Below are 26,079 nucleotides of genomic sequence, written 5' to 3' on the forward strand. Positions count from 1 at the left end.
GCCTTAGATTTCAGTAACACTCAAAGACTTAAAATCGTTTTACTTTGTATTTAAAGCATGTTACAGTGTAAACGTACTCTTGTAGTTCTACAACTTGAAACACGTTTTCTAAAAGTCGAGTTTTACATTTCATTTGTTTATCACACGTACAGATAGATATCTATAAGTGTGCAAGCTTGCATATGTATTGTTACGAGCTGGTAAATTTGTTGTCTTCCATGTTAAGTCAGTTGTAAACCTGTTATTTAATAGCGGGTGCCTTCAAATATTTGTTGTGCACGAATACAATAAAAAATGCTAGACATACACGTTCGCATATTCAAAAGAAGTTTTCAAAAGGAAAACTTTACATGTCTGGAATTTCGGCAACGAACGCCCTCCATAGCATTCAAGCCCAAGGTCACAGAGCGATGGATTAAATAAAGTCTTAGAGATTCTGCAGATGTCTATGCACGAAAAACGATATATTAGCTATTCTTGCATATTAATAAATATTTTTGTTATTTTTTTTTATTTTATTTTTTTTCCGTATGGAATGCTATTGGCAGCCGTGATTGCAGACAGTTATTTTACATGGTGCCCTGAGTCAGGTATATAAAAAAAAAGCGCGCAACAACGGCGCTTGCTTCACTGATGCATGCTTTCATCTCCGTCATACCTTACTCAGCTTATCCACGGGAGAGGAACTGTTACACAAGGGATGGAGTTCTTATGATAACATGTCAAAGACAAGCTTAATAATTAAAGTTTAATTTAGCACCTAAAACTCACCTTTTAAAGATGAATATTACCATTTTGACGAGTGTTTTTGTAGTATATACAAATGTTTTCCGACGAACTTCGTGACAGTTATCACAAGAACTCCTGACAAGTTATCATTTAGAACTACATACCTCGTGTAACAGTTCCTCCTCCCGTGTTTATCTTCGCGCGCGTTTTGCAATAAATACGGTTTCCTTATCGGAGCGGGTGACGCATGCGCTATTTCAATCTGGAATTCCACTTCCGTGGCGGTTACTACAAATACTGAGTAAGCATTTTTGTAGATCTAGATCTATTACTTTAATTTTTTATATAATTTCTTTTGTTAGCTTTTGTAGACTTTCATGCTTTCAAAGTTTAAGCCTTCGTCATTCGTTTACCTATGAACAAAGCGCTTTGTATTTTTATATAAAAAGGAAATCACTGTTTACAAATGTGTGATACTTAAGTAGCGATGTCGGACTTTTCCGCCATTTTGTTTCCCCCTTCTGACGTAATTGAATATAACACCATGAAAATGCTGGATTTCATATTTAATATGGCCTACCCAGTTCGTTTCAATATCATAATTCAATAGAATACTATTTGATTTACATGTTTGAACAATTTGATCGTGCATTATTTTCGAAATCGATGAGAAATCGATCGTTAAAATGGGTCACTTCCGGGTTTTCAAGTTTTCATGGGCGCGGCCATTTTCAATATCTCGTGACAGGTGGGTTGTTAGAATGGATCTCACGAGACTTTCGGTTGACCAATCGTAATGGTTTATACATCAAAAGAGAGAAGAAAGACATTCTGATTGGTTTAGGTCGTGTTTTTGAGGCGCCAAAGCATATTTTGCACCAAAATTCTGGCTTGAAAATTGGTAAGTTTCGACCGGCCCACAATATGACTTATTATTAATTCGAAATATTAAGAAAGAAATAGGAGCTTTACCTGCCTGTTTATTATTTAATTATGATTTTAAACTTTAATTTCCTTAAGGCGCCTTCCGGCGCAATGTTTTTAAAGTCACCCACCGTGAAACGGAAGTGCAATTTCTTCCCGAACAACAACAACAATGATGATCTGACACATAATTTCGCGATGTAAACAAACATGTAATTTATACATATAGAGCTGTATCACCTTTATAGTTACAACTTTAACGTGTTTTATTGCTGTAAATGTTTTTATTACTTATATTTTTGATATTTATTTATATATTTCTTAAGAAAGTTTAATATTTTAAACATTTTTTTAGAGATTGGTATGTTTCAAGACACCCATGACTCGTCTCCCAGTAACAGTGAGCAATTTGACGCTGAAGCAGATCTTTTTTCTAGTTCTAGTTCTGAGTCTTCTTTTACGGTAACTATGTATTAAATTAGTATATTGATTGAATGTTCAATTTATTTATTATCTTCCTGTAAAGTAAACATAAGGACATTGCCATTGGATAGTAGCTTTGGTACAAATGATTCCACTCTAAAATGGTCTTAACAGATGATACACAAGGTTATCATAGTATTGATGAAAGAGAATTATGGCATATATGGCTTTTCAATAGTGCAATTTAAAATTAACTATTTGTTGGTGGAATTACATTATTAATATGTTATGAACTTATTAAAGAAACTAGCACATTTTTTTACAGCCAAGCCCAGTGTTTAAAAGAAGACGTTATTTGACTGAGAAGAACTCCTTTCCAGACTTTAAAGACCCGGTAACTTAATGAATTATTTTTATTATTTACTTTTTTACGCACTTCATGAATGTTAATTTAAAAGTATGCAAAGCCTATGAACGTCAATGTTGTACTTGTTTTTATTTAATTTTATTTAATTTCCTGTTCGATATACACATGTAGTCTTACTGTCTATAGACAGATTAGGCCTTGTCTTACCCATATTATCTATTAAGTACCTTTACTTTTAAGAAATAGTTTGCATGAATTGATTGTGGACTGATTTTTCATATTTGATCTGATACTTATTTCACAATTATTGTACATGTAGACAGAAGTATATCTGCTGAGAAATTATTATTTTATGTATTTTAAAAAACTCTTCTCAGGCATTGTCAGGTTCATCAGAGCATTTGGAAGACGACATACTTACAGATTTGGAAGACGACATACTTACAGACCAGGTAATGGACATTTAATGCATGTAATTACTATTTAACTAACCAAGAAAATGCATGAATGTGTATCAAATGTTAATTTTCTCTTACATCTAAAAATAACACTTAAGTTTCATCAATAACATTAAGTATATAATACTATAAAAAATACTGGAATACTGTTACAGAAGAGATAGTTAAACTTTCAAGAGAATTATGAAAAGCCTAAAATAATCAAGATATTAAATAGATAATCAGGAAAATGTAAACACTAAAATGAAATACCCTAAATGATAGGAAGAGGCATTGATATCACATTCATGTATTTTAGAATTGTATGTGTAGTGTTTGGCATTTAATCACTTCATTTGCTTATTAACCCTTCCTCTAGTTATGTAGTTCATGCCTTACTAACTTTATAACTGCTTATCCATGTTTGAATATAACATTATGCTTATAACAAGTAACTGCTTTTGCTTTGGTGGCTTTGCTTATATATTTGCTTCTCAATTAACTGCCTTTGCTTATTTGGCTTTGCTTATGGTTTCCCTTGACAATTAACTGCTTTTGCTTTTTTGGCTTTGCTTTTATTTTTTGCTTTCTTCTTAAGGTAGTCATTTCTTACAGGTTGTCGAGAACTCAACACAGACCAAGCTTACACTAGTTGAATGTGAAAATTTAAAAGTGTTCAATAAGAATTTTTGTAAATCAAATTTGTGCCACAGGACAACCTTTTTTGTTGAAAATACTCTAGCATTTGATGACAATACTATTTATGTAGACAGAGAAACACAAACTGTTGAAAGTGGGAATGTTTGTTGTGACACAAGCTCACAAACTATAGATTTTTATCATTTTACAAATGTTTTTACTGACAATATTTTGTCACAAACAATGGTGGCTTTTAAGAAACATCAGTTAGATTGTGAACATACACAATATGATGAAGATGATGAAAATGTAGAAAATGAATATTTATCTGACTCTTATTGCCAAACAATTTTCATTGGTAGTCATTGAATCAGTACATATATCTGTATAATTGAAAATATGAGTTTGGTAAATAAATGATATATTAGAATATCAAATACAGTTATTTAAAACTTAAAACATCAAAAAATTCTAAAATGGCAGTAACCAATGGTGAAATTTTGACATTTTTGAGAGAGATGGGTGAGAAAAAATGTGTGCAATTTCTGTCTGAGAAAAATCCTAATGAACTGAAACCAAGTCTGAGGTCCTATGAGTTATCAATTAAAAAATTAACAAAGGATATGAAATATATCAAAAGATCGTCTGAAAGGTCAAATGACTCAACATATGAAATATTTCTAAATTCTAATTATTCTTTTCCTCAACATTGTGCCAACAAATGTTCTCCAAAAGTTACATGTACAGAATCATTAGATTTAAATAGTTCTATGAGAGAAATGAAAAAGCAGTCTGTTGAATTATGCCATAAAGTTTCTAATATAATGGTTAAATTAGATGAAAAAGAAGATCAAATAATTGATTGTCAAAAGCAATTGAGTAAAAAGGAAGAAAAAATAGTTGATTGTCAAAAGAAATTGAAAAGAACTCTTGCTAGAGAAAAATACAATTCAAATAAAGTAAGAATATTGGAAAAAACTAATAACGGGGAGTGTTGTGATGAAAATAAATTGAAGATAGGTTTATTAGAAAAGAAGTTACTTGAAAAAGATAAAGAAATCAATGAATTAAAAGATTGTATACATTGTAATGAAAAAGAAATCAGTGAATTAAAAGACAGTATAACTTATTTGGAGGACACAATTAATGACAATAGTAATGATAAGGTTTTTGTATTTGATGACAAAAGTAAGACCTATACAGCAAAATTAAAAAGTTGTGTGTATGAAATACTTAATCTCCAAGTTAATGCATCCGAGGTATCGGCTGAAATTGAAAGTGTCTTAAAGCTACTTGACTTGACAGTCAACAAACTACCTTGTCGTTCAACAGTTCTTGATATGAGTCTTCACAGACTTTACATTGCCCAAGCACACATAAATGAGGTTTTTGCCATTGATAAAAGTACTGTACTCATGACAGAGGGAACATCAAAGTATGGGATAATATAGGGGGTATGAAGCCAGTGTTCAAAAGGAGCTTTATGGTATTGGGGTCAAATATTGAGACAAAATCGCTTAGATACTTTAAAAAAGTTTTAAAAACAGTTTTTGAAACCTAAATGAAAAAGCTGTCAAAAAGGGGAATAAAAACAAAGAACATTGTCCCCAAAATTTTTGCCACTAGGCCCGACGGGCTGCACTAAATTTAAAAATTTAAAAACTTTTGTACCAATTTGGGGAAAATGTTTTACCCCTGATTATTTTAATTAAAATTATTTATGAAGCAGAAAAGTTGCCTAGAAACATTGTAATTTTTTCTGTGGGTTACATGCCCTTGTAAATTTTGCCGAGGCATCTAGATTGTGCATAAAAGAAATTGAAAGAAGTATGTTTGATGGTAACGCCAATGTTTTAAGTAAGCATGAATATGATTCAGACCCAGGTGTAATACGATTGGTTAGAGAAGCATCTAAGGCCTTTGGAGTTGGATCTGGAGGGGATCAGAAAAGTGGCTGTCAGGGTAATTTTAAGAGTTTTGCCAGAGATTTCTTAGTTGAACATCAATTGCGTTCTGTACCATTACGCTCATACAGGGGTACTAGGTTCAACATATTATTTTCCAATGCTGCAGCTGTGTATTTTATGCATTCAATAATGATTGATTATTTGGAAAAATTTGGTGCAGGTAACAAGCTATTGCAATCTGTGTTGCAAGGCCTTAAAACCCCAGAGCTTGTTGCTGGGCTGAAAGCTCTTGGCTTAATAAGCAAACTGGTAACTTGTCCTCTTTGGTGCCTATTAGAAGACAAACAAGTGTCAATAACAGATATGAATTTAAAATATCTGGAAGTTGTTACATTTTTAGAAGACTGTTCAAAAAACATTCAAGCATTCATGAAAGGTGAACTGCTGATCTTTGGTGAATGCACTGCCATTGATAAAGATGTTATTTACACATCTCTTGTCACTGCCAATGAACATGACGCAATGGTTGAGGTTTTCCTTCAAACACTTCTACCAACCCTGTGTACTCTTAGTAGAAAGTTGTTTGCTGATCATCTTCCAGGAGGTAAACTGACTGCGATATCCAATGAAATGAAGGAAAAACTTAAAAATGCCCCCAAGACATCTTGTTTTGCTGAGAGTGTATTTGGCCAATTGGACCACCTGTTGAGAACGAAACCAAACATAAGCACATTAGCAGCTGAAGCTTCAATAATGTTTTTGAATAATAACACTACAGACTGGTTAAATTCCAAAAATGAAAAAGAAAAACAAGAACTTATAAAAAAGGCATCAAAATCTGTGAAAAAAAAGAGAAATACTTATAAAATTAGATTAAGTGAAATACAAGAGAGAAGGAGGCTTGCAATTCAGGAGAAAATTCAAAAGAACGAAGTTGCCAGACAAGAAAAAATTAAACAACAGGAGGAGTTTACCAAACAAATTATAAATCACGGATTGTGGCAAACTGAAAGTGAGGTAGACAATATGTTGCTTTCTTACAACAGTGAAACAGCCAAAATGAATGCCTTAAAAGCGCAATTAAGGTTCAGGAAAAATGTCCTTAACCAAATTCCCAGTGATAAGACACTTTTCAACTTTTCAAAGAATCGTCAGGATTTCTCTCAAGAAGAACTTACCAAGAATTTAAAGGAACTTGTATCGCAAGCGATAGTTGGAGACTCAAATTCAGTGCAGCATATATTAGTTGGAAAGAGGGTTAGACACCGATTTCAGAAAGATGGACAGAGCCAGTGGTATCATGGGAAAGTTATATCGCAGGTCAATTTATTGCTTGCTACTTTTTATTGCTTGTTACGTTGCTTATTACATTGCTTGCTTCATCTAAACTTGTTACTTCTTTTCTAAAGTTTCTAACACAGCATACTAACATTTGATACTTTAACAGTAATTGTATATTGTAAGTGTTTATATTTTTTATACTACTCATTTATGATCTTTCATATAGTAGTGGTACATAATAATGCAATCTAACTCATTTCAGTAATGTTAAATGTCATTCATATTTTATTATTATTCTATGACTAATTTGATTGACAGAAAATGTGTCTTTATCCTGAGCCATTTTGTTCAACAAAATTTCTTGCATTTAGATGTCCGATTGAATATTTATATCCTATTTTGATACAGGTTCCTTCTTTTCCTGCCTGGTTCAATATTATTTATGATGATGACCCAGCTGTATACACTTACCATCGACTAGATTCAGATGAGGAAAATGCTGATCTTCAAATACTGGTTTAGATATTTGGTAAGTAGTTAAAAAAATAATATGCCATGTCATTCACATTTTCAAAGACAAAATCATTGCTTCAATGTTTTGAGTGATGCAGCTTTCTTACTTTTTGTAACAGCTTTAGAATATGAATAACTCAACAATAATGCGATTCTTAGGTCTTTCATTCATTATTTGTTTTTTTTTCTAGTTATTTTAAGTGCATCAATTTTGCTCTTTTTCTTAAATTTTAGTAAAAAAATAATTATTTTTATACTTTGTTCCATCTTTTGCAGCTTGGTTTCCTATGGTATTTGTATTGAAGTGTTAATTACAAATACATTAAGTGTTTGTAAAATATGAAAAACAAAATCATCAAGGAAAGGCGGTGCGGTGTTCAATGAAAACAGAAGACAATTAATTAATAGGCTTTTGAAAGTTTTCTGGGGTGTAGGGGAAGACTTATGAGAAACATACTGGAAGGAAACCATGCAAATGTGAATATTCTCTAGCAACAGACTTAAAATAAAGCCTGAAGTTTGAAGACAAAAATTGTAAATTCGACTATCACATGTAAAGAACTGAGAAAATTGGAAAGAGATTTATATGTGAATTCTAACTGTGTTTACTCATATATGGCTGAAAGTGATTTAAATTTCCATGTGAGAATACATACAGAAGAAAAGTTACAGTAGGATATTGGTTTTACTTATTCAGTAGAAACAGTCTGCTACATGTATATGTAACTCCCAAATACATATCTGACGATCTGTTTGATCACGCTTGGGGTAATATATTTGGGCTGACAAAAAGTCCTATCATCTGGACAGCAAAGTGTTAAATGTCAATATTGAATGTGCATGTGAAATTGGAAATTAAAAATGAAGTGTAAGTGTTGAAAATGGAAAATTTGAGTTTTGAATGAAAGATTATAAGGTTTAAACATTATTACAGAAATTCGGCAGAAATTTTCAGGTTTTTTCATTTTTTCAAAAATTTCAAAATCAATTTTCTCCGTAACTATAAAAGATATCTCATTGAAATAAGCACAGTTTTGTTGCATTTTTAAAGACCTTTAATTTGATGTATAACACTCTATGGTTTTATGAAGTTTTGAAAAATGTCCGACATCACTAACTTAAGTTTTGAGATTATGTTTCTGGGGGTCTATTATGAACGACTTATGACATATTTTTTTACACATCATAAACAAGTTGAAATACGATGTAACTTAGAGTGTATTTGTACACTTTCTCCGTTTTATATTGAAAACGAAAGTGGAATTTACTGAAAGCAATTGATATTGATTAATCGATATATATAATATAGAGATCTATTTAGATCTATGTAGCCCTATTATTGCATTATTTTCAGCCTACTGTATATTTATGTGTTTGTGTGATACTTTTGTTTATTTAAAGTGTAATAAGGCGCTTCTGTAGATTTAAAGTGTAGATTTATATGTACACAAACTTGATATGACCTATTTCTTTGTTTATATACAATAAGATTACGTCATGCAATCAAGAATCGGTTTAAAATATTTTACTATCGTGTATGAAAACATTACTTTATAACTATGAATGCGTGTAAGATATTGATTTTATGTATTACTGTACTGTATAGCCATTAATATTTGTAAGATATTGATTTATGTATTAATGTATACCCATTATATATGTAACATATTGATTTATGTATTAATGTATACTCATTATATATGTAACATATTGATTTATGTATTGAAATATACCCATTATATATGTAAGATATTGATTTATGTATTAATGTATACCCATTATATATGTAACATATTGATTAATGTATTAATGTATACCCATTATATATGTAACATATTGATTTATGTATTAATGTATACCCATTATATATGTAACATATTGATTTATGTATTAATGTATACCCATTATATATGTAACATATTGATTTATGTATTAATGTATACCCATTATATATGTAAAATATTGATTTATGTATTAATGTATACCCATTATATATGTAACATATTGATTTATGTATTGATGTATACCCATTATATATGTAACATATTGATTTATGTATTAATGTTTACCCATTATATATGTAAGATATTGATTTATGTATTAATGTATACCCATTATATATGTAACATATTGATTTATGTATTGAAATATACCCATTATATATGTAAGATATTGAGTTATGTATTAATGTATACCCATTATATATGTAACATATTGATTTATGTATTGATGTATACCCATTATATATGTAACATATTGATTTATGTATTAATGTATACCCATTATATATGTAAGATATTGATTTATGTATTAATGTATACCCATTATATATGTAAGATATTTATTTATGTATTGAAATATACCCATTATATATGTAAGATATTGAGTTATGTATTAATGTATAGCCATTATATTTGTAAGATATTAATTTATGTATTGATGTATACCTATTATATATGTAACATATTGATTTATGTATTAATATATAACCATTATATATGTAACATATTGATTTATGTATTAATATATAACCATTATATATGTAACATATTGATTTATGTATTAATGTATAACCATTATATATGTAACATATTGATTTATGTATTAATGTATAACCATTATATATGTAACATATTGATTTATGTATTAATGTATACCCATTATATATGTAACATATTGATTTATGTATTAATGTATACCCATTATATATGTAAGATATTGATTTATGTATTAATGTATACCCATTATATATGTAATATATTGATTTATGTATTTATGTATACCCATTATATATGTAAAATATTGATTTATGTATTAATGTATAACCATTATATATGTAACATATTGATTTATGTTTTACCAGCCTGGTTTTACTGTAGACAATACCAATTATATTTGTAACATACTGATTAATTTATTACTGTATAGCGATTAATATTTGTAAGATATTGATTTATGTATTAATGTATAATCATTATATATGTAACAAATTGATTTATGTATACTGTATACCCATTATGTATGTAAGTTATTGATTTATGTATAACTGTATACCCATTATATATGTAAGATATTAATTTATGTTTTACTGTTAACTCTATACCCATTATATTTGTAACATATTTATTTATTTATTACTGTATAGCCATTAATTTTTGTAAGGTATTTATTTAAGTAATACTGTATAGCCATTATATGTAAGATATTGATTTATGTATTTATGTAAAGCCATTAATATTTGTAAGATATTGATTTTATGTTTTACTGTATAACAATTAATATTTGTAAGAAATTGCTTTATGTAAAGCAAGTAATATTTGTAAGATATTGATTTATTTATTACTGTATAGCCATAGATATTTGTAAGGTATTTATTTATGTGTAACTGTATAGCCATTGATATTTGTAAGCTATTTATTTATGTATTACTGTATACCCATTATATATGTAAGACATTGATTCATGTATTACTGCATAACCATTAGTATATGTATATTGATTTAACGTATTACTGTTGATCGATAAATCGTAATATTTGTAAGGTATGACTTTATGTATTACAGTGTAACCATTATATTTGTAAATTTTATTCATTTCATATTTACTTGAAATAAATCTACGATGAAAAGAAAAGGATTAAAACATTAAGAGTTCAATAATCAATAAGAAGGTGCCTTATACTATTTTTTTATTATAGGTCAAATTGTATTTATCTCATTTCATTTTGTATAGAGGATATTAATTGATTAGGGTTTTTTGTTCGTTCGTTTGATCGATATTTTAATCGTTTCTTCGATTAGTTTGTGAAATGGTTTCATAATAGAAGGATAAATGATAATATCAAATCTTAAATTTCAAATTATTAAACAGAACTGAACAGAACATATCTATTTTTACTCAAGTTACATAATATAACATATGAGTATACATAATAGTGCTGAATATTTGTTAATTAAAACACATGACATGGTTTTATTTTACACACAGTACAATATTTGTTTAGGTATTTGTAAGCGGAAAATTAATAATGATCATTAAAGATGAAAAAAAAAGCAAACAAAGAGCTACCGTCTGAAGAGGGGTAGATACACAAAAAATAGTGTTCGTTTGTCGATGCCAGTTACATATGGACGTATGTACAAATGCTTGAAAAATGTTTTTCTTATTGAGTTATTAACCAGCGAGATATTTTGAAAACCAAAGAAAACACGCAAAATATTTATTCGATTGTGTTCTTTGTTTCAATTTTTATTCTGTTTTATTCTATTTTTCTTTATAAACAGGATTCATGGAAGGGGAAGACAACCAAGATTTAGAACCCCCTTTTAAAGAGGGAAAGGGAGATGACAGTGACACTGTCAAGAAGTTGATTAAATTAATAGTCAACAAAAAGAGACCTTTGTCGCTTGGCGAAGTTATTGAAAATATCGACGACGACAAGGAAACCATTATAGCAATGTTTAGCAATAATAAAGATAAATTTTCTCTCTACAAGCAACCGTTTGTGGATCTCAAAATAAAAGTTGAGATCTGCAAGCAGCACTGCTCGAAACAAAAATGCTTAGGTACCTATGGTTGCTCAAGTCTGCATATTTGCAAACGCATGGTTTTATCTGGTAGCTGTAGCTTTGGAAATAAGTGTTCTTTTGGTCATGACTTGAACACAATTCATAACAGAAAAGTTCTAGAAGAAAACTATTTAAGTAACATTTCGATGCCTGGACTAAATTATGTTTTTACACGAGGCATTAATCGTATTGTACCAGAAATATGTAAATTTTATAATGTCGGAAATGACAAATGTAAACATAAGGGACAGAAAACAGCCTGTCCATTTTTACATGTATGTAAACATTACGTTAATGAAACTTGCAAATTCAAAAACTGTCGAAGAAGTCATAAGATTCTTGACCAAGACAATGTAGATATTCTTAAAAACCACGGTATAGATATAGCCAGGAAAGAAAAGGACGTCCTTAGAGAACTCCGGATGATACTGAAGCAAAACAGACAAAAAAGCGTATTTGAACCGGACAATACTGAAAGGTTAAAACGAGTATAGTTTAAAATACTTCTTTTTTGTAAATTGACATGGGTTTATCAGGGGTTACTGTGGGTATATTTAAATTTCAAAACGTTAGAGTCTTCCAAGTATGTAAAGACTAAATATAACTTAAACTGCCTTTTGATGGTTAATGTTAATATATAATATTATTGTTGAATTATTACTGTTACATTAAGTAATACGGTAATTAGCTTTCCTAACTTATTATTTTTCATTTTCATTGGTATTCTGATATTTTCAATATTCACTATTTAATTATACCCATCATTCTTTCTTTTTAGCATTAGTTTACCAGCAGATACTAAGGTTGTTGATCGGGTCAAAAAAGAGACTAGTGAACTTGACATCTCGCTGTCATCAGGTAAAGCATAGCACTTCATAGAAGAAAATAAATCGAAATCATTTAAAGGGTGGATGGCTATTTTAACAATGTTACGTGGATTTTAGTGATTTCGGTACAACCAAATACCGTCTATAAGGTGGTGTAAAATGAAACAAACAAAAAATACCCTTAGTTATTTCAAATAAAAACATTAATAGATGTAAATATGATAATATATTTTTGCTGTTCTTGTTGTTGTTTAATGTTGTTGTTGCCTTTTTTTTTTGTTTTTTTTTTTCTTTTCTTTTTTTTGGGGGGTGGGTTCTTTTTTCGTTCATAATGTTATCCTCTAATGAACAAACGGATCCAAACAATCGGATACCCATGGTTGATTAACATGCAACAACATAACATCTAATCAATAAATTTGTTAATTGTTCGGCCGTGGGTGACCGATGATGACCGAACCTATGATCCTTAACCAATTCATCTTTCATTTCATGGTTCTTTGAGGATATCGACATCCATTAATTTTATTTCATTTTCGTCTCATCATTCACTCTCAGATAACTCTGACGACAATATGAATCCACCTTTCAATGTTTTAAAAGTGAAACAAGAACCAGCAGTCGGTGAAGAGAGTCGCAGCCCAGACAACGATGACCCTCGGGTATGTGTTGATATATCGCCTGATTGTGGGGCGTTCCGTTACAAGTCACAGTTAGAACCAGTTGTAAAGAAATCAAAAAGCAAACAAGACGGACAAATAAAACAAGTGAATGGCTGTGTTGCATCAGTTTCTGTAAGTTTTGAATGGTTGGAAATATTGTATAGGCAAAACATATTGCATATTGTATACAGATTGAATTCTATTTTTTTTGTATCAGATTACGCTTCAGTAAATGAGTAATGTTCGTAGTCACGTGATAAATTACGTATCCTAGTGTGTGTTGTGGAAAACAGATTTGATTACCTTTAGTGTTGAAAAATTGACGTTTACTAAACTTACACTTGAGAGATGAGACACATTTCGATGAATCCCATAAATAGTTTGGTCTATTTTAACAGGATTCCTCTTCGGTGAGCTTCACCCGAAGATAAAATATATATATAAGCGAATGAACATATCAGATTTTTTAGAAAGTAATCTTGCTGTGACTCGTTTGGGGTGAACTTTTGATGTTTCAAATTTTTCATATATCTATATGATCTGTATATTTTGTTTACAGGTTACAAATTACAAAGGAAATGCAACAGTTGTGGCATTTTGTGTAGATGGTGACGATAATCTGCATCCATTCTATCTACACGGGACCAACTGCGAAGAAGGTGTTTTTAAACAAAAGTGTTTGATTGAATCTGATACCCCAGTGAAGTGAGCTGTGTATATTCTTACATGTCAATATTATGCCGCGTGTCAATTTTGCTGCTTTGGCATGATCAGGGTCTTTCAAATAGATATTTGAAAGACCTGACATGATACATGTTTAATCAATTCAAATTTAATCATTAATTTCGATTTTATATATTATACAGTAATAAATTTCATGATATGGATATCCGAATGTAATTAATCCGTGATGATTGTAATATATATAAAACAATCGGATACCCATTTTTGATTAACATGTTACATAACATCTTATCAATAAAGTTGATAATGGTACGGCCGTGGGTGGCCGACGGTGACCGAACCTGTGATCCTTAACCAATTCATTTTTGATTTCATGCTTCTTTGGGGAAATCGACATCCATTAATTTCATTTCATTTCCGTCTCATCCTTCACTCTCAGATAACTCTGACGACAATATGAATCCACCTTTCCATGTTTTAAAAGTGAAACAAGAACCAACAGTCGGTGAAGAGAGTCGCAGCCCTGACAACGATGACCCTCGAGTATGTGTTGATATATCGCCTGATTGTGGGGCGTTCCGTTACAAGTCACAGTTAGAAACAGTTGTAAAGAAAGCTAAAAGCAAACAAGACGGACAAATAAAACAAGTGAATGGCCATCTTGCATCAGTTTCTGTAAGTTGATATTGTATCTATAGGCAAAACATATTGCATATTGTATACAGATTGAATTCTATTTTTTTTTTGTATCAGATTACGCTTCAGTAAATGAGTAATGTTCGTAGTCACGTGATAAATTACGTATCCTAGTGTGTTTTGTGGAAAACAGATTTGATTACCATTAGTGTTGAAAAATTGACTTTTACTAAACTTACACTTGAGAGATGAGACACATTTCGATGAATGCCATCAATAGTTTGGTCTATTTTAACAGGATTCCTCTTCGGTGAGCTTCACCCGAAGATAAAAGATATATAAGCGATTGAACATATCAGATTTTTTAGAAAGTAATCTTGCTGTGACTCGTTTGGGGTGAACTTTTGATGTTTTAAATTTTTCATATATCTATTTGATCTGTTAATTTGTTTACAGGTTACAAATTACAAAGGAAATGCAACAGTTGTGGCATTTTGTGTAGATGGGGACGATTATCTGCATCCATTCAATCTACACGGGTCCAACTGCGAAGAAGGTGTTTTTAAACAAAAGTGTTTGATTGAATCTGATACCCCAGTGAAGTGAGCTGTGTATATTCTTACATGTCAATATTATGCCGCGTGTCAATTTTGCTGCTTTGGCATGATCAGGGTCTTTCAAATAGATATTTTGAAAGACCTGACATGATGCATGTTTAATCAATTCAAATTTAATCATTAATTTCGATCTTATATATTGTACAGTAATAAATTTCGTGATATGGATATCCGAATGTAATTAATCCGTGATGATTGTAATATATATAGAGTTTAAATATGAAAAAACAACAGTTTTTTAATGTTTGTTTTCTTATAAATACTTCATTTCATTACATTAATTGTAGACACATTATATGCCTCAGAAACTAACTGTTTACTACTTTAGAAAGAACAAGCATAAGTGTGACAACGTTAAAATAATGGTTTAGGAGCATTTTAGATATTTGTTACCTAAAGAAAGTAACTCTAATTATGAAATTATTTGTCATAAAAGTAAGAAAATGTAAACAAATAGTATTTTGATTTCCATACTAAATCACAAAATAACTGTATTAATTGCAAAAAGCAACAGAAGAAACAAATTGTTCAAGTAATTGGCCAATGAGCAACTGTTTTGAAACTATAAAAGTACATCAAAAATGAAAAGATTTTGAGAAATAAAAAAAACATTTTATAGTATAATTAACCTTTGAATGACATTGTAATTTCTAAATTTACATTTTATATTGTCAGACTGCTTGGAGTTTCTGTTATAATGCCACGTGTAAAAGAATACCAGGACAATATGAATGCCAGGAAAGCGTACCTTAACAATTGCGACGTGATGGACACCAAGTTATGTAAGTGTATAACAGTATGATAGATTTGAGACATGTAAAACTGACGGTGTCCTTTATGAAAACTTTCTCATTTGAAAATAAATTCTGATTAGAAACCAAACATAAATCTTCAGACACCAGGTGACTCTTCAGAGTGTACCTCCAGTTTTGAGATAATCAGAACCAATTATTTCATTGATTCAGTTCTTTGCAGTTTTTTTTCTATTTCTTAGCCAGCACTCGACTAGTTTTTGATTACTCATCTTACCGTAAAGCAACGAAAGGGTATTGTAAAAGTTATTTTAGCTGCAAATCAATTTTTTGTGTGAAATAAAATTGTCCGTAACAATAATGTTTCCGGGTTAATATTAAAGGCAAATAAATATGCTCATATTTTATTTGTATATACTACTATTGAAATTTCAGGCGATACCATTAAGGATAAACAGTCTGTTTTCCTTAAAATGATAGTATTTCTCGAAGACTGTGACAACAGAAGTATCAGTGGAACATCGTCTATCATCCGGAATAAAAGTATGACAAATTAACAAACAATCATTTAAATTCACAATTTAATTCTTCAACAAGTTGATACAATTGTGTATTATTCGTTTGTTCACAATTAAACCCCTTTTGATAATTGACATCTTTTTCTTTATCGGCCTTTTTGAAATATCTGGTGTCATTGAGTTAAAAGTTGGTCTTTGATTTCATAAGTTTTCTTTTCTAAATAGCTTTATGTGAATTTCCCTTCAAAAACTAGATTTAAATACAGTTTTAGACACCCAAAGTTTAACCATAGTCGGTTTGCCAATTTTAGGTCAATTGTTCAAAAAAAAGTTTTTGTGATGACCCACCCGACGGCGTCAGCTTTGGTTAAACTTTGAGGTTAGGTTTTCGTCATTATATATGATACTAGCAACATTATCACATCGAAACTATAGATATTTAGATTCACCTTGAGGCAGCCCTATCTACCGCACTCATTTTCATTTGTAAGGTCAATGTCTCTGTTCAAAGCCTGTCATGTCAAAACATAGAATTGGTTATTAAATAAAAATGACCTGGCAACTTCAGACTTTTGTATGCAGATTGAAAGGTTCTATTCGCAATACTTATTTTTCGACAAAATGTCAAGTTCACCGTGACAGTGTTCAGTTTACTGTCAAGAGAAAAGTAGATGCACTTCTTCTGAAATACCTTCTGTTAATAATTAAAAAGGTTCAAGCATTGTTTTTCGTATTCATTTTTTTTTTTGCAAATAGAAATATAATATTGCGCCAAACAATAAGACTGTGTCAAATACATTTCAACAGAATAATGTCAAATACATTCTTGTTTGCGAATCAATTTGTCATGAGGAATAATGATGTTTCTATGTAGTACAATGTCACTTCGATTACTGTGAATATTCAAAATGTTTTAATATATTCAGTAATTAAGTTACATAAATATATTTAGATCTTGTAAATATATGTGTTATGTTCAATTTTTAGGCAATACTCGTAAGCAACGTGAGAATGAAAAAAGCGGCGAAAAAAGAGCATTTGAGTGTACTGACAATAGTGTAAATGCAAAACGACGTAAAGAATCAAGAGCAGGTAAAGTGAAATTAATTAACAGAATTTGTTCAATCCAAAGGGAGACCTCGTCTACCATTTAAGGTGTATACAGTCGACTCCGCTGATAACAAACTCAATGGGACATTAAATATCGTTCGTTATATCCGAAGTTCGCTAATAGCTAAGTAGAAACAACTTACTGACTTTTGGTTGGGCAAATTTGCAATGAAAACCCATACCTGTACTACAGTGGTCAAAACTTATGCCTTTCAATCGTAGGATTATTCATGTAGGTTCAGGACCAATGTTTCCTCATATGACACCAGTACTAGTTAGCCCAGAAAACGAATTTGAGGTTGGTTCAAGAAAGATTGCTTCGAAATAACCATAGAATCCATACGTTTAAACAAGATCGAACATTAATTTTCATAGTTATTACTTTTATTATGATTAGAAAAGAGTTACATTTAACTGACGTTTTAGAAGGACACGAATGTATTGTAAACAATTCGGATATATATGTCTATCATAACATGCTTGATATTTCAGACTCATTATTACAAGATAAAAGGCTTTTTCAAAGATTCTATAGTCAATCAAATGCATCTGCATGGGGAAATTTCATTGACACATCCGGATACGAAGAATCTGCTTTAATGTGGCAAGCACATGGGGAGGCACTGCAGTCTGTGTGCATGATCTGTTTTCCACTAGGATCGGCAACTGGGTTTCGTGTTGGTTTTAACAAAAACTACATTATGACGGCTGCACATGTTGTAGAACTTATGGAGCAAACAGGTTAGATCATTTCCTTTAATCAAAAATGTTTTCAATTTTTTAACTATTATTGTGTTGCTTTCTTGACTTGGATAAACTTGGATAAGTCATAAAAATTAAAGAGTCTTAGTCTGACAAAATGCTTATATTTAAGACGGTAAAACATGAGAGTTAATACCAACAAGGCAGAACAAGGTTCACTAAATTAAAGACCCAAACAATCTTGCAACACAAACAACTGGAACGGTGCTCAGTACTATTCAGTAGGGTAGCAAAATGTAATAGGAAACTAACGAGACACCAAAGGCGGAGTAAGGGTTAGATAAAAAAAATTCTAGACAACAAAAATAAATGAATCTTTAAATATAATTGCCAGCATACGACTATTTTTTTTTTCTTCCAGGGTTTCGTCGTATCGGCAGACCGAATCGAACATCGCTCTCCAATGCAAGTGTTTATGCAGTATTTGGGTATTTAAAAGAAGGAGAAATAAAAACGGAAAACAAATTTAGCTTCACGGGAAACGTACCTTTTCGAAACGCAAAGACTGACATAGCTGTATTAGAGCTCTCTCAAAGTGCATATGGTACTCCGATGCCACCACCCTTGTCTTACTTTCGAGCACCCGACTCTACACAGGAGTTTTTCTTCGTAGGGCATTCTGAGGGTAAACCTTTAGGTATAAATAAAGTTGATAAGATTGTTGATATGAATAGTAAAGAAACCAAGGTTAACAGAGCTTATGTAAGGGTGAAGAGTAAAGATCACACAAAATGTGATCAGCACCCACAGGGAAGAGATTATGAGTTCGAACCATATAGAACTCTTACAAACAAGCATAGATTTTTATTTCATTGTAAGTTCACTAAAGGTGCATCAGGGTCTCCGGGTATTGTATGTTTAAACGATGGTCGGAAGGTTGTTGTCACCGTGTTGCTTTGTGGATACCCAGAGTGGTATTACGACCCATCAATGGAACATTTTAAGGCAAACTGGTCACAACAGTGTCTTTGCATTGAACAAGGGGTAAAGCTTCAGTCTGTTTATGAAATCATGAATAAAGAAAATGTTGAGTTATGTACAGAGATATTCGGTCACGAAACAGATGATTAAGTAAAAATGTATAACTTTTTGAAAATATATGATAACAGTACAGTTTTGATACTCTCTTGGTCTGGTCATAGTTTTTTTGTTGTTTTGTAAAGGGTATCGTGACTTAACTAATATTTTCATCATCATCATCATCATTTTACCTTTTTTCCAAAATCTTCAACGCAGTCTCTTTTACATCTGCGTTGACATTCACATGGTTTAAGAGATGTAGGTACACTTTACGATTACGGACTCGAAAACTGATTGTCCCGTCCTCCCTTCTTGGATGGTGTATCTAAAACGCTTCAAAATTTGGCATAACATTTTTATTGTCAGTATGTCGCCAACAAGCATTTGATAGATGGGTTTGGTTTGGATGGTGTTCTATATCTAACATTTCATCGGCAATGCTATAGTCTCTATATACGACTTAGTCTACCGCCCGTTCTCTGGATCGTGTTCCAATGCCCAGAGATGCAGCTTCTTCTTTATTTGGTTTTTCTGGTGTTTAACGTCCAATAATAATTGCTCATGGAGGTCTAATGTCCAGAAATACCACTTATTTTTCTTGTTGTTTTGTATTGATGATCATATCGGATTAGATTTTCACTGATATAGGGCTGTTAATTTTTATCAGTTGTATTTTAACCCACATACGTATGTGTGCAATAGAGTACCATTTCATTGTTTCAATTAGACTTTGTCTTTTCAAATAGATGTATAGTAAAAAGGCGCCAACATATTAATTGTTTATACCTTAGCCTGACGTCAATTTTACATCATAATTATATAATCAGTCAATCAGTTCATGACAGTATGTCAGATCATGTATTATAACATGGGAACAGTACACCTTGTCTGTAACTAGTTTAGCCAAGTATACTGTTGTAAGAAATTGATTTCGTAATGCTGGCGGCATTATTTTCTGTAGTAATAATGATATATTATTTTTAACTAGGCTCTTAACTTGTGAACAATACATTTATAAGGAGTAACTCTAACATACTAGTTGTGTTTACAATCGTCATTCTGTTGTTGTTGTTTGCTCTTTTTTGTTTTTTGGCCGGGTTGCACATGTGCAAACCTGGGTTATAGTATGGTGAATGATGGGCTATGGGCGGGCGGGGAAAAATTTTCGTAACAGTTTTCTCAGCAACTACTTATCACAACCTCTTGATATTAAGCATACACCATTGACACATTGTCCCATGCTGTGGGATTTGATTTCAAATCTGTCACTCATCCTTGTTTCTGTTTATCGACTTAGTTAAATTTTCGACATTAATGGTCAATGATAGGAAATTTTCGTAACAGTTTTTTCAACAACTACTTATCACAGCCTCTTGATATTTTGCATACAGCATTAACACATGATCCCATACTGTGGGAGTCGATTTCAGATCTGTCGCTCATCCACTTCATCTATTTACCGACTTAGTTAAATTTTCAACATAAATGGTCAATCGTAGGAAATTTTCGTAACAGTTTTTTCAGCAACTACTTATCACAGCCTCGTGATATTTGAGATACAGCATTAACTAGTGGTCCCATGTAGTGGGATTTGATATCAGGTCTGTCACTCTTCCATTTCTTGTTTACCGACTTAGTTAAATTTTCAACATTAATGGTCAATGGTAGGAAATTTTCGTAACAGTTTTTTCAGCAACTACTTATCACAGCCTCGTGATATTTGGCATACAGCATTAACTAGTGGTCCCATATAGTGGGATTTGATATCAGGTCTGTCACTCTTCCATTTCCTGTTTTCCGACTTCGTTAAATTTTCAACATTAATGGTCAAATGGAAAATATTTTGTAACATCACAGCCTCATGATATTTGGTATACAAATGCAACCCGGCCTTTTCTGTCTTTGACCCATTTTTTATTTATTTTTGTTTGTTTTGTTATGGTTTTGTTAGTGCTTATTGTTTGTGATTTTTGTGCCCCCACTTAAGTGGCGGGCATTTAGATTTACCCTTGTCCGTCCGTCCATCCGTCCGTCCGGTCCTTCCGTCCGTCCGTTCTCTTTTGTGTCGCACTAACTCAAAAAATATTTGACCTAGAGTCATGAAACTTTACAGGAATGTTGATCAGCATGTGTAGTTGTGCACCTGGGTATTTTCGTCTGGATAGTTTTAGTATTTTTAGAGTTATTGCCCTTGACTTACTAAAATTTTGCAATTTTCAACTTGTGTCGCATGTAACTCAAAAAGGATTTGACATAGAGTCATGAAACTTTACAGGAATATTGATCAGCATGTGTAGTTGTGTACCTGGGTATTTTCGTCTGGACTTATTTAGTATTTTTAGAGTTATTGCCCTTGACTTAGAATTTTTTTTGCAATTTTCAACTTGTGTCGCATGTAACTCAAAAAGAATTTGACATAGAGTCATTAAACCTTACGGGAAGGTTGCTCAGCATATTTAGTTTTGCACCTGGGGTTTTGCTTGTGGATTTATTCAGTATTGGTAGAGTTATTTCCCTTGACTTAGTAAAAACCGTTTCATTATGTTGTTATTTGTTCCTTGAGTGCTTGAGTTAGAATCGACCAACTTTACAGGAATAATGATCAACATCACTAAATTACAGGAATAATGATTCACATCACTGTGAAGCTTAGAATTAACCTGGGACTTTGCATGTGGATTTTTTCAGATTTGTTAGAGTTATTGCCCTTGACTTACAGCAGTATAAATTTACAATTTTCAACTTGTTCATGCATAGCTCAAAAAGTATTTCACTTGTAGGCCTGAAAGTTTACAAGAATGTTGGTCAGCATGTGTACTTATGCAGCTTGGGGTTTGCTTGTGGATTTATTCAGTATTTGTAAAGTTCTTGCCCTTTACTTAGTAAAAGATTTTTAGTTTTCAAAAAATATTTGACCTAGAGTCATAAGATTGACAGAACAGTGGCGCGGTGGGGGCACCCGTGTCCTATGGACACATTTCTAGTTATCACTATTTCATTGTGTTTTTTTTTCTATCAGGTATTCAAAACACAGTGTAATCTTAACAGAGTACAATGTATGTCTATTAGTTATTTTTGTAGTATTTTGTCAATATAACATTTACATCACTCCTATTCTGGTTTAAAACATTTATATTTGAGTTTGTGAAATATTTTGTGCTACTTACTGAATTTAATCATTCCATACATTAACCTTTTATAAAATGCTGCCTTCAAATGCTAGTTCCGACTAAACCATCATTCAAGTATAAAATTGATCTCTTTTTACACTATTTTATGTAATATAAATATCATAAATGTTTATACTATGCAAGCAAGATGTGGCTAATATATCAATATGTTTTATTATTTTATTCTGAGACTGTTTTGAACAGTTTTAAAGAAATATTCTGTGTATATATCTTGTCGTAGGTCTAATACTATATTTATTATAATTTAAAGAATTAGCCGAATATTTACTTAAAATTTTTGAGTTTGTGATTTTGTATGTTCTGTATATGAGTTGAGAAATGAAGTGTTTGCATGTGAGAATATGTTAATCAATGTACTATATCTTTTGAATATGAACGAGTTACAAAATAATATAATTAACCTAATGTTGCATTGATTTACTTGATGTGTAAATATAAGTTGTTCCTTTATATTCTACAAATTGTTTTGTATACTTAAATATATTTTCTGATTGTGTTGACTGTGTACAAATTGTTTGAAATGTTATTTCTAGTTTATCTGGGCCCATCCCATCGATTTTCCTTATTCTATTTCTTGTATTCGAATTGCGAGTGCTTAGTAGACAAAAAGTCGGTAGAATGGAAATAAAACAATTTATCACATACCCGTGCCGCTTTTGCGACTCCGTAAAAGTGGAATTGCACGGCCGTGCATACTTTTTGACATGACGTCATTTGCGTTATACAAACAGAGTGTAAAGACACGCTAAATGTAAGCGTTACACTGTAGGCTTGTCAATGAAAGTGATTCTGTTTCACTTTAAGAGCAGTCTTTTATCTGGGTATGTGATAAACAGAATATTATATTCGTGTAGATTTATTACTGAATTTTTGAACTCGTTGATTAACTTAATATTAAACCCGTCAGAAGCTCGCATAATATCGTTTTATTGTGTTGCCTCTACGAAGTAGTGGCGACATATAGGGATCACTTCTCCGTCGTATGTCTGTCCGTCTGTCTGTCTGTCCGTACAAACCAGAGCTACATAATGGGGTTTGGTCTATTGTTCTCATAACAATAGATGTCTTTGATGTCATTCATTCCGTTTCTCTTGTGGGGTTATTTTCTTCATTGTGGGGTTAAAAAGAACAAAAGAAATAACAAAAGAAAACCCCATAATGTAGCTCTGGTAAGAACCTCCGTCTGTCCGTCCGTCACAAAAAGTTTGTCCGGACTACTTCTCTTATACAACTAATGCAATTTCAATGAAACTTTACAGGATTGATCTGTAGCTTAAGTCCTTGCGCATATTGCACGGGTTTTTCGGTTGAATGATTTTTGGCCGAGTTATGGCCCTTTGATAAATAGGTGTTTTTTTCTGTGTGTTGCCAGATACACAAAAGCTTGTCCGGACTACTCCTCATGAACTACTGATGCAATTCCATCCAAACTTTACAGAAATGATCAGTACCAAGTCTAGTTGTGCATATTGTCAGCATTTTCCGGTTCAATGATTTTTGTCAGAGTTATGGCCCTTTAATAATTTTTATTTTTAAAGTTTGTCCGGACTACTTCTCTTATACCACTAATGCAATTTCAATGAAACTTTACAGGATTGATCTGTTGCTCAAGTCCTTGTGTTGCCAGATACACAAAAGCTTGTCCGGACTACTCCTCATAAACTACTGGTGCAATTTTATCCAAACTTTACAGGAATGATCAGTACCAAGTCTTGTTGCGCACTGTCCGTCTGTCACAAAACTTGTCTCAACATGAAATTGGCCATCATGAGGCGACACATGTTATCACTGATCGCTCTTGTTTAAAGGGAGAGCGGTGTGTCATATTAATACCTATGCCGATCGAGTTTAAATTGTTTATATACTAATTTCCTTGCGGTTCCTTTAGGGTTTTCATGTTGTTGTTGTTTTTTTCGGACACTGGCACTCTTAAGTGTCCGCAATAATACGAAATTGCGTTATTATTCGAACCTGATATTTTAATAAAACCACCAGATTTTGATTTTTCTGGTCCATTCCTTTATTAAATTATGACATGTACTGTATTTTAAAACCTTTCATAACTTTTAGCTGCCATGTTTTCTATGATAGTATGTATCATCCAGTTTAAGAACGAATGAACTTCTTTTTCTTAATTATTATTTTTCTAAGAATTTTGATTTTTATCAAAAGTTTTCTGCATCTCTTTATCTTAAAGATAAAGTACACTTTTAAAATCTATCAAAACCATTTTTATTTTAGTGTTTTATAAATTTTGGATCAACAATTTCTGATATTGAAATGTGTCGTTTCGTATACATGTAATTCTTTCTTTATTTTTATTTATATCCATTATTCAACCTTTGATGACAGTAATTTATTTATATTTCTTTTCTATATATCATTTAATTATGTATATATTCTGTTTTTTTCCATTAAAATCGTCATTCTATAACAAGTATTATGAATTGTTGGTCCGTTATTGAAATTTGGATTATTTACTAGTTATTAAATGTAAAAAAGCAGCTTTTAAATTAGAAAAATGTAGACATAGAAAGACGTGCTCGGATAAATTGACAAAATAGATCTACTATTACTATAGTTGTAATTAAAATCATATTTTCATGCCAAATGTCAAAGTTTAGAATAAAAGCCAAATTTGCTGACTATGCATAACGAATTGGTTTTACAAATAAAGAAATGAATTGACATAAGATTTTTATCATGGAATCAATAAAATTATCTTCACTATAACTTGTTGAGTTATATGTTACATAAAGGCTGTGTTTTTAACAGTTTCTATTACCCCGGATATTGAATGGATTTAATGCATGGAACAACGTGGTTCAATACAAGAAACACCTTAATCGTGATTTGGTGTAGTGAATACTTTTTATGAAACCTTTAAAGAAGCTTAAGTGTACATAATTAATCAAACAAGCTAAATCTGGAAAATGGCTGTGCACAAAGTACAACAGGTAAAATAACGTATTTTGAGTAAGGATAGAGGAGTTTACTCCTTAAGTAGCTTTTGTCCATATAGTCCAGTATCAAAATTGTAGTCATTTTTACATAAATCATATAAAGCTATATGACAAATTGCAGCTAAATGACATCACTAGACGTTGACAATAACATTATTGTCCCCACTTAAACCGTTTTTGAACAACAAACCGATATTTCGGATAGAATATCGTATTTTTGCTAGGTCGGACACGAACGTGTAACCTGTCCCCACTCGATTTTCTACGTGTAAAAACACAATTTCAAACCATGTCATTGTACCAACCCGCAATAAATTGATAAAACAAAACCAAAGAAACAACTTACTGCTGGAAATTGTTCCAAAACCAATCAATTATAACAAACATTCAGTTCTTTTTATTACTCTTCCGTTAAAATATTTTTGAAGCCATGATACATACTCGGCTCAGGTTGTAAGACGCCATTTGATTTCTAATAGACGATACCGTGACCCAGGTCAGCTTCGTATTTTAATCAACCAATGAATTAATCCGTTTCAAATCTGTCCC

At 31.5% G+C, this 26,079-nt stretch overlaps 2 protein-coding genes across 2 annotated transcripts; both read left to right on the forward strand.

Annotated features, from left to right (window-relative positions):
• Positions 1-943: 943 nt before the first annotated feature.
• LOC132739573 (uncharacterized) lies at positions 944-25,300 on the forward strand. Its single transcript, XM_060727300.1, has 10 exons — positions 944-1,030; positions 11,504-12,266; positions 12,567-12,646; positions 14,401-14,636; positions 15,054-15,199; positions 15,890-15,996; positions 16,402-16,509; positions 17,472-17,576; positions 18,087-18,335; positions 18,718-25,300. Exons 2-10 carry the CDS (start codon positions 11,509-11,511, stop codon positions 19,425-19,427), a joined length of 2,499 nt encoding a protein of 832 aa, XP_060583283.1. The 5' UTR covers positions 944-1,030; positions 11,504-11,508; the 3' UTR covers positions 19,428-25,300.
• On the forward strand, positions 1,188-8,334 carry LOC132739574 (uncharacterized). Its single transcript, XM_060727302.1, has 6 exons — positions 1,188-1,630; positions 2,009-2,115; positions 2,402-2,470; positions 2,821-2,895; positions 7,116-7,236; positions 7,497-8,334. Exons 1-5 carry the CDS (start codon positions 1,357-1,359, stop codon positions 7,227-7,229), a joined length of 639 nt encoding a protein of 212 aa, XP_060583285.1. The 5' UTR covers positions 1,188-1,356; the 3' UTR covers positions 7,230-7,236; positions 7,497-8,334.
• Positions 25,301-26,079: the final 779 nt, after the last annotated feature.

Source organism: Ruditapes philippinarum, unplaced genomic scaffold (assembly GCF_026571515.1).
Source record: "Ruditapes philippinarum isolate M1 unplaced genomic scaffold, ASM2657151v2 ctg4533_1_1_1_1, whole genome shotgun sequence".
Lineage (NCBI taxonomy): Eukaryota > Metazoa > Mollusca > Bivalvia > Venerida > Veneridae > Ruditapes > Ruditapes philippinarum.

Excerpts from the sequence above, each read along its gene's own strand:
- LOC132739573 (XM_060727300.1), top strand. The coding sequence starts at position 11,509 with ATGGAAGGGGAAGACAACCAAGATTTAGAACCCCCTTTTAAAGAGGGA. Across the intron at positions 12,267-12,566 it reads GAACCGGACAATACTGAAAG|CATTAGTTTACCAGCAGATA; the intron begins GTTAAAACGAGT and ends CTTTCTTTTTAG. Across the intron at positions 16,510-17,471 it reads GTCTATCATCCGGAATAAAA|GCAATACTCGTAAGCAACGT; the intron begins GTATGACAAATT and ends TTCAATTTTTAG.
- LOC132739574 (XM_060727302.1), top strand. The coding sequence starts at position 1,357 with ATGTTTGAACAATTTGATCGTGCATTATTTTCGAAATCGATGAGAAAT. Across the intron at positions 1,631-2,008 it reads AAATTCTGGCTTGAAAATTG|AGATTGGTATGTTTCAAGAC; the intron begins GTAAGTTTCGAC and ends ACATTTTTTTAG. Across the intron at positions 2,896-7,115 it reads ACGACATACTTACAGACCAG|GTTCCTTCTTTTCCTGCCTG; the intron begins GTAATGGACATT and ends ATTTTGATACAG.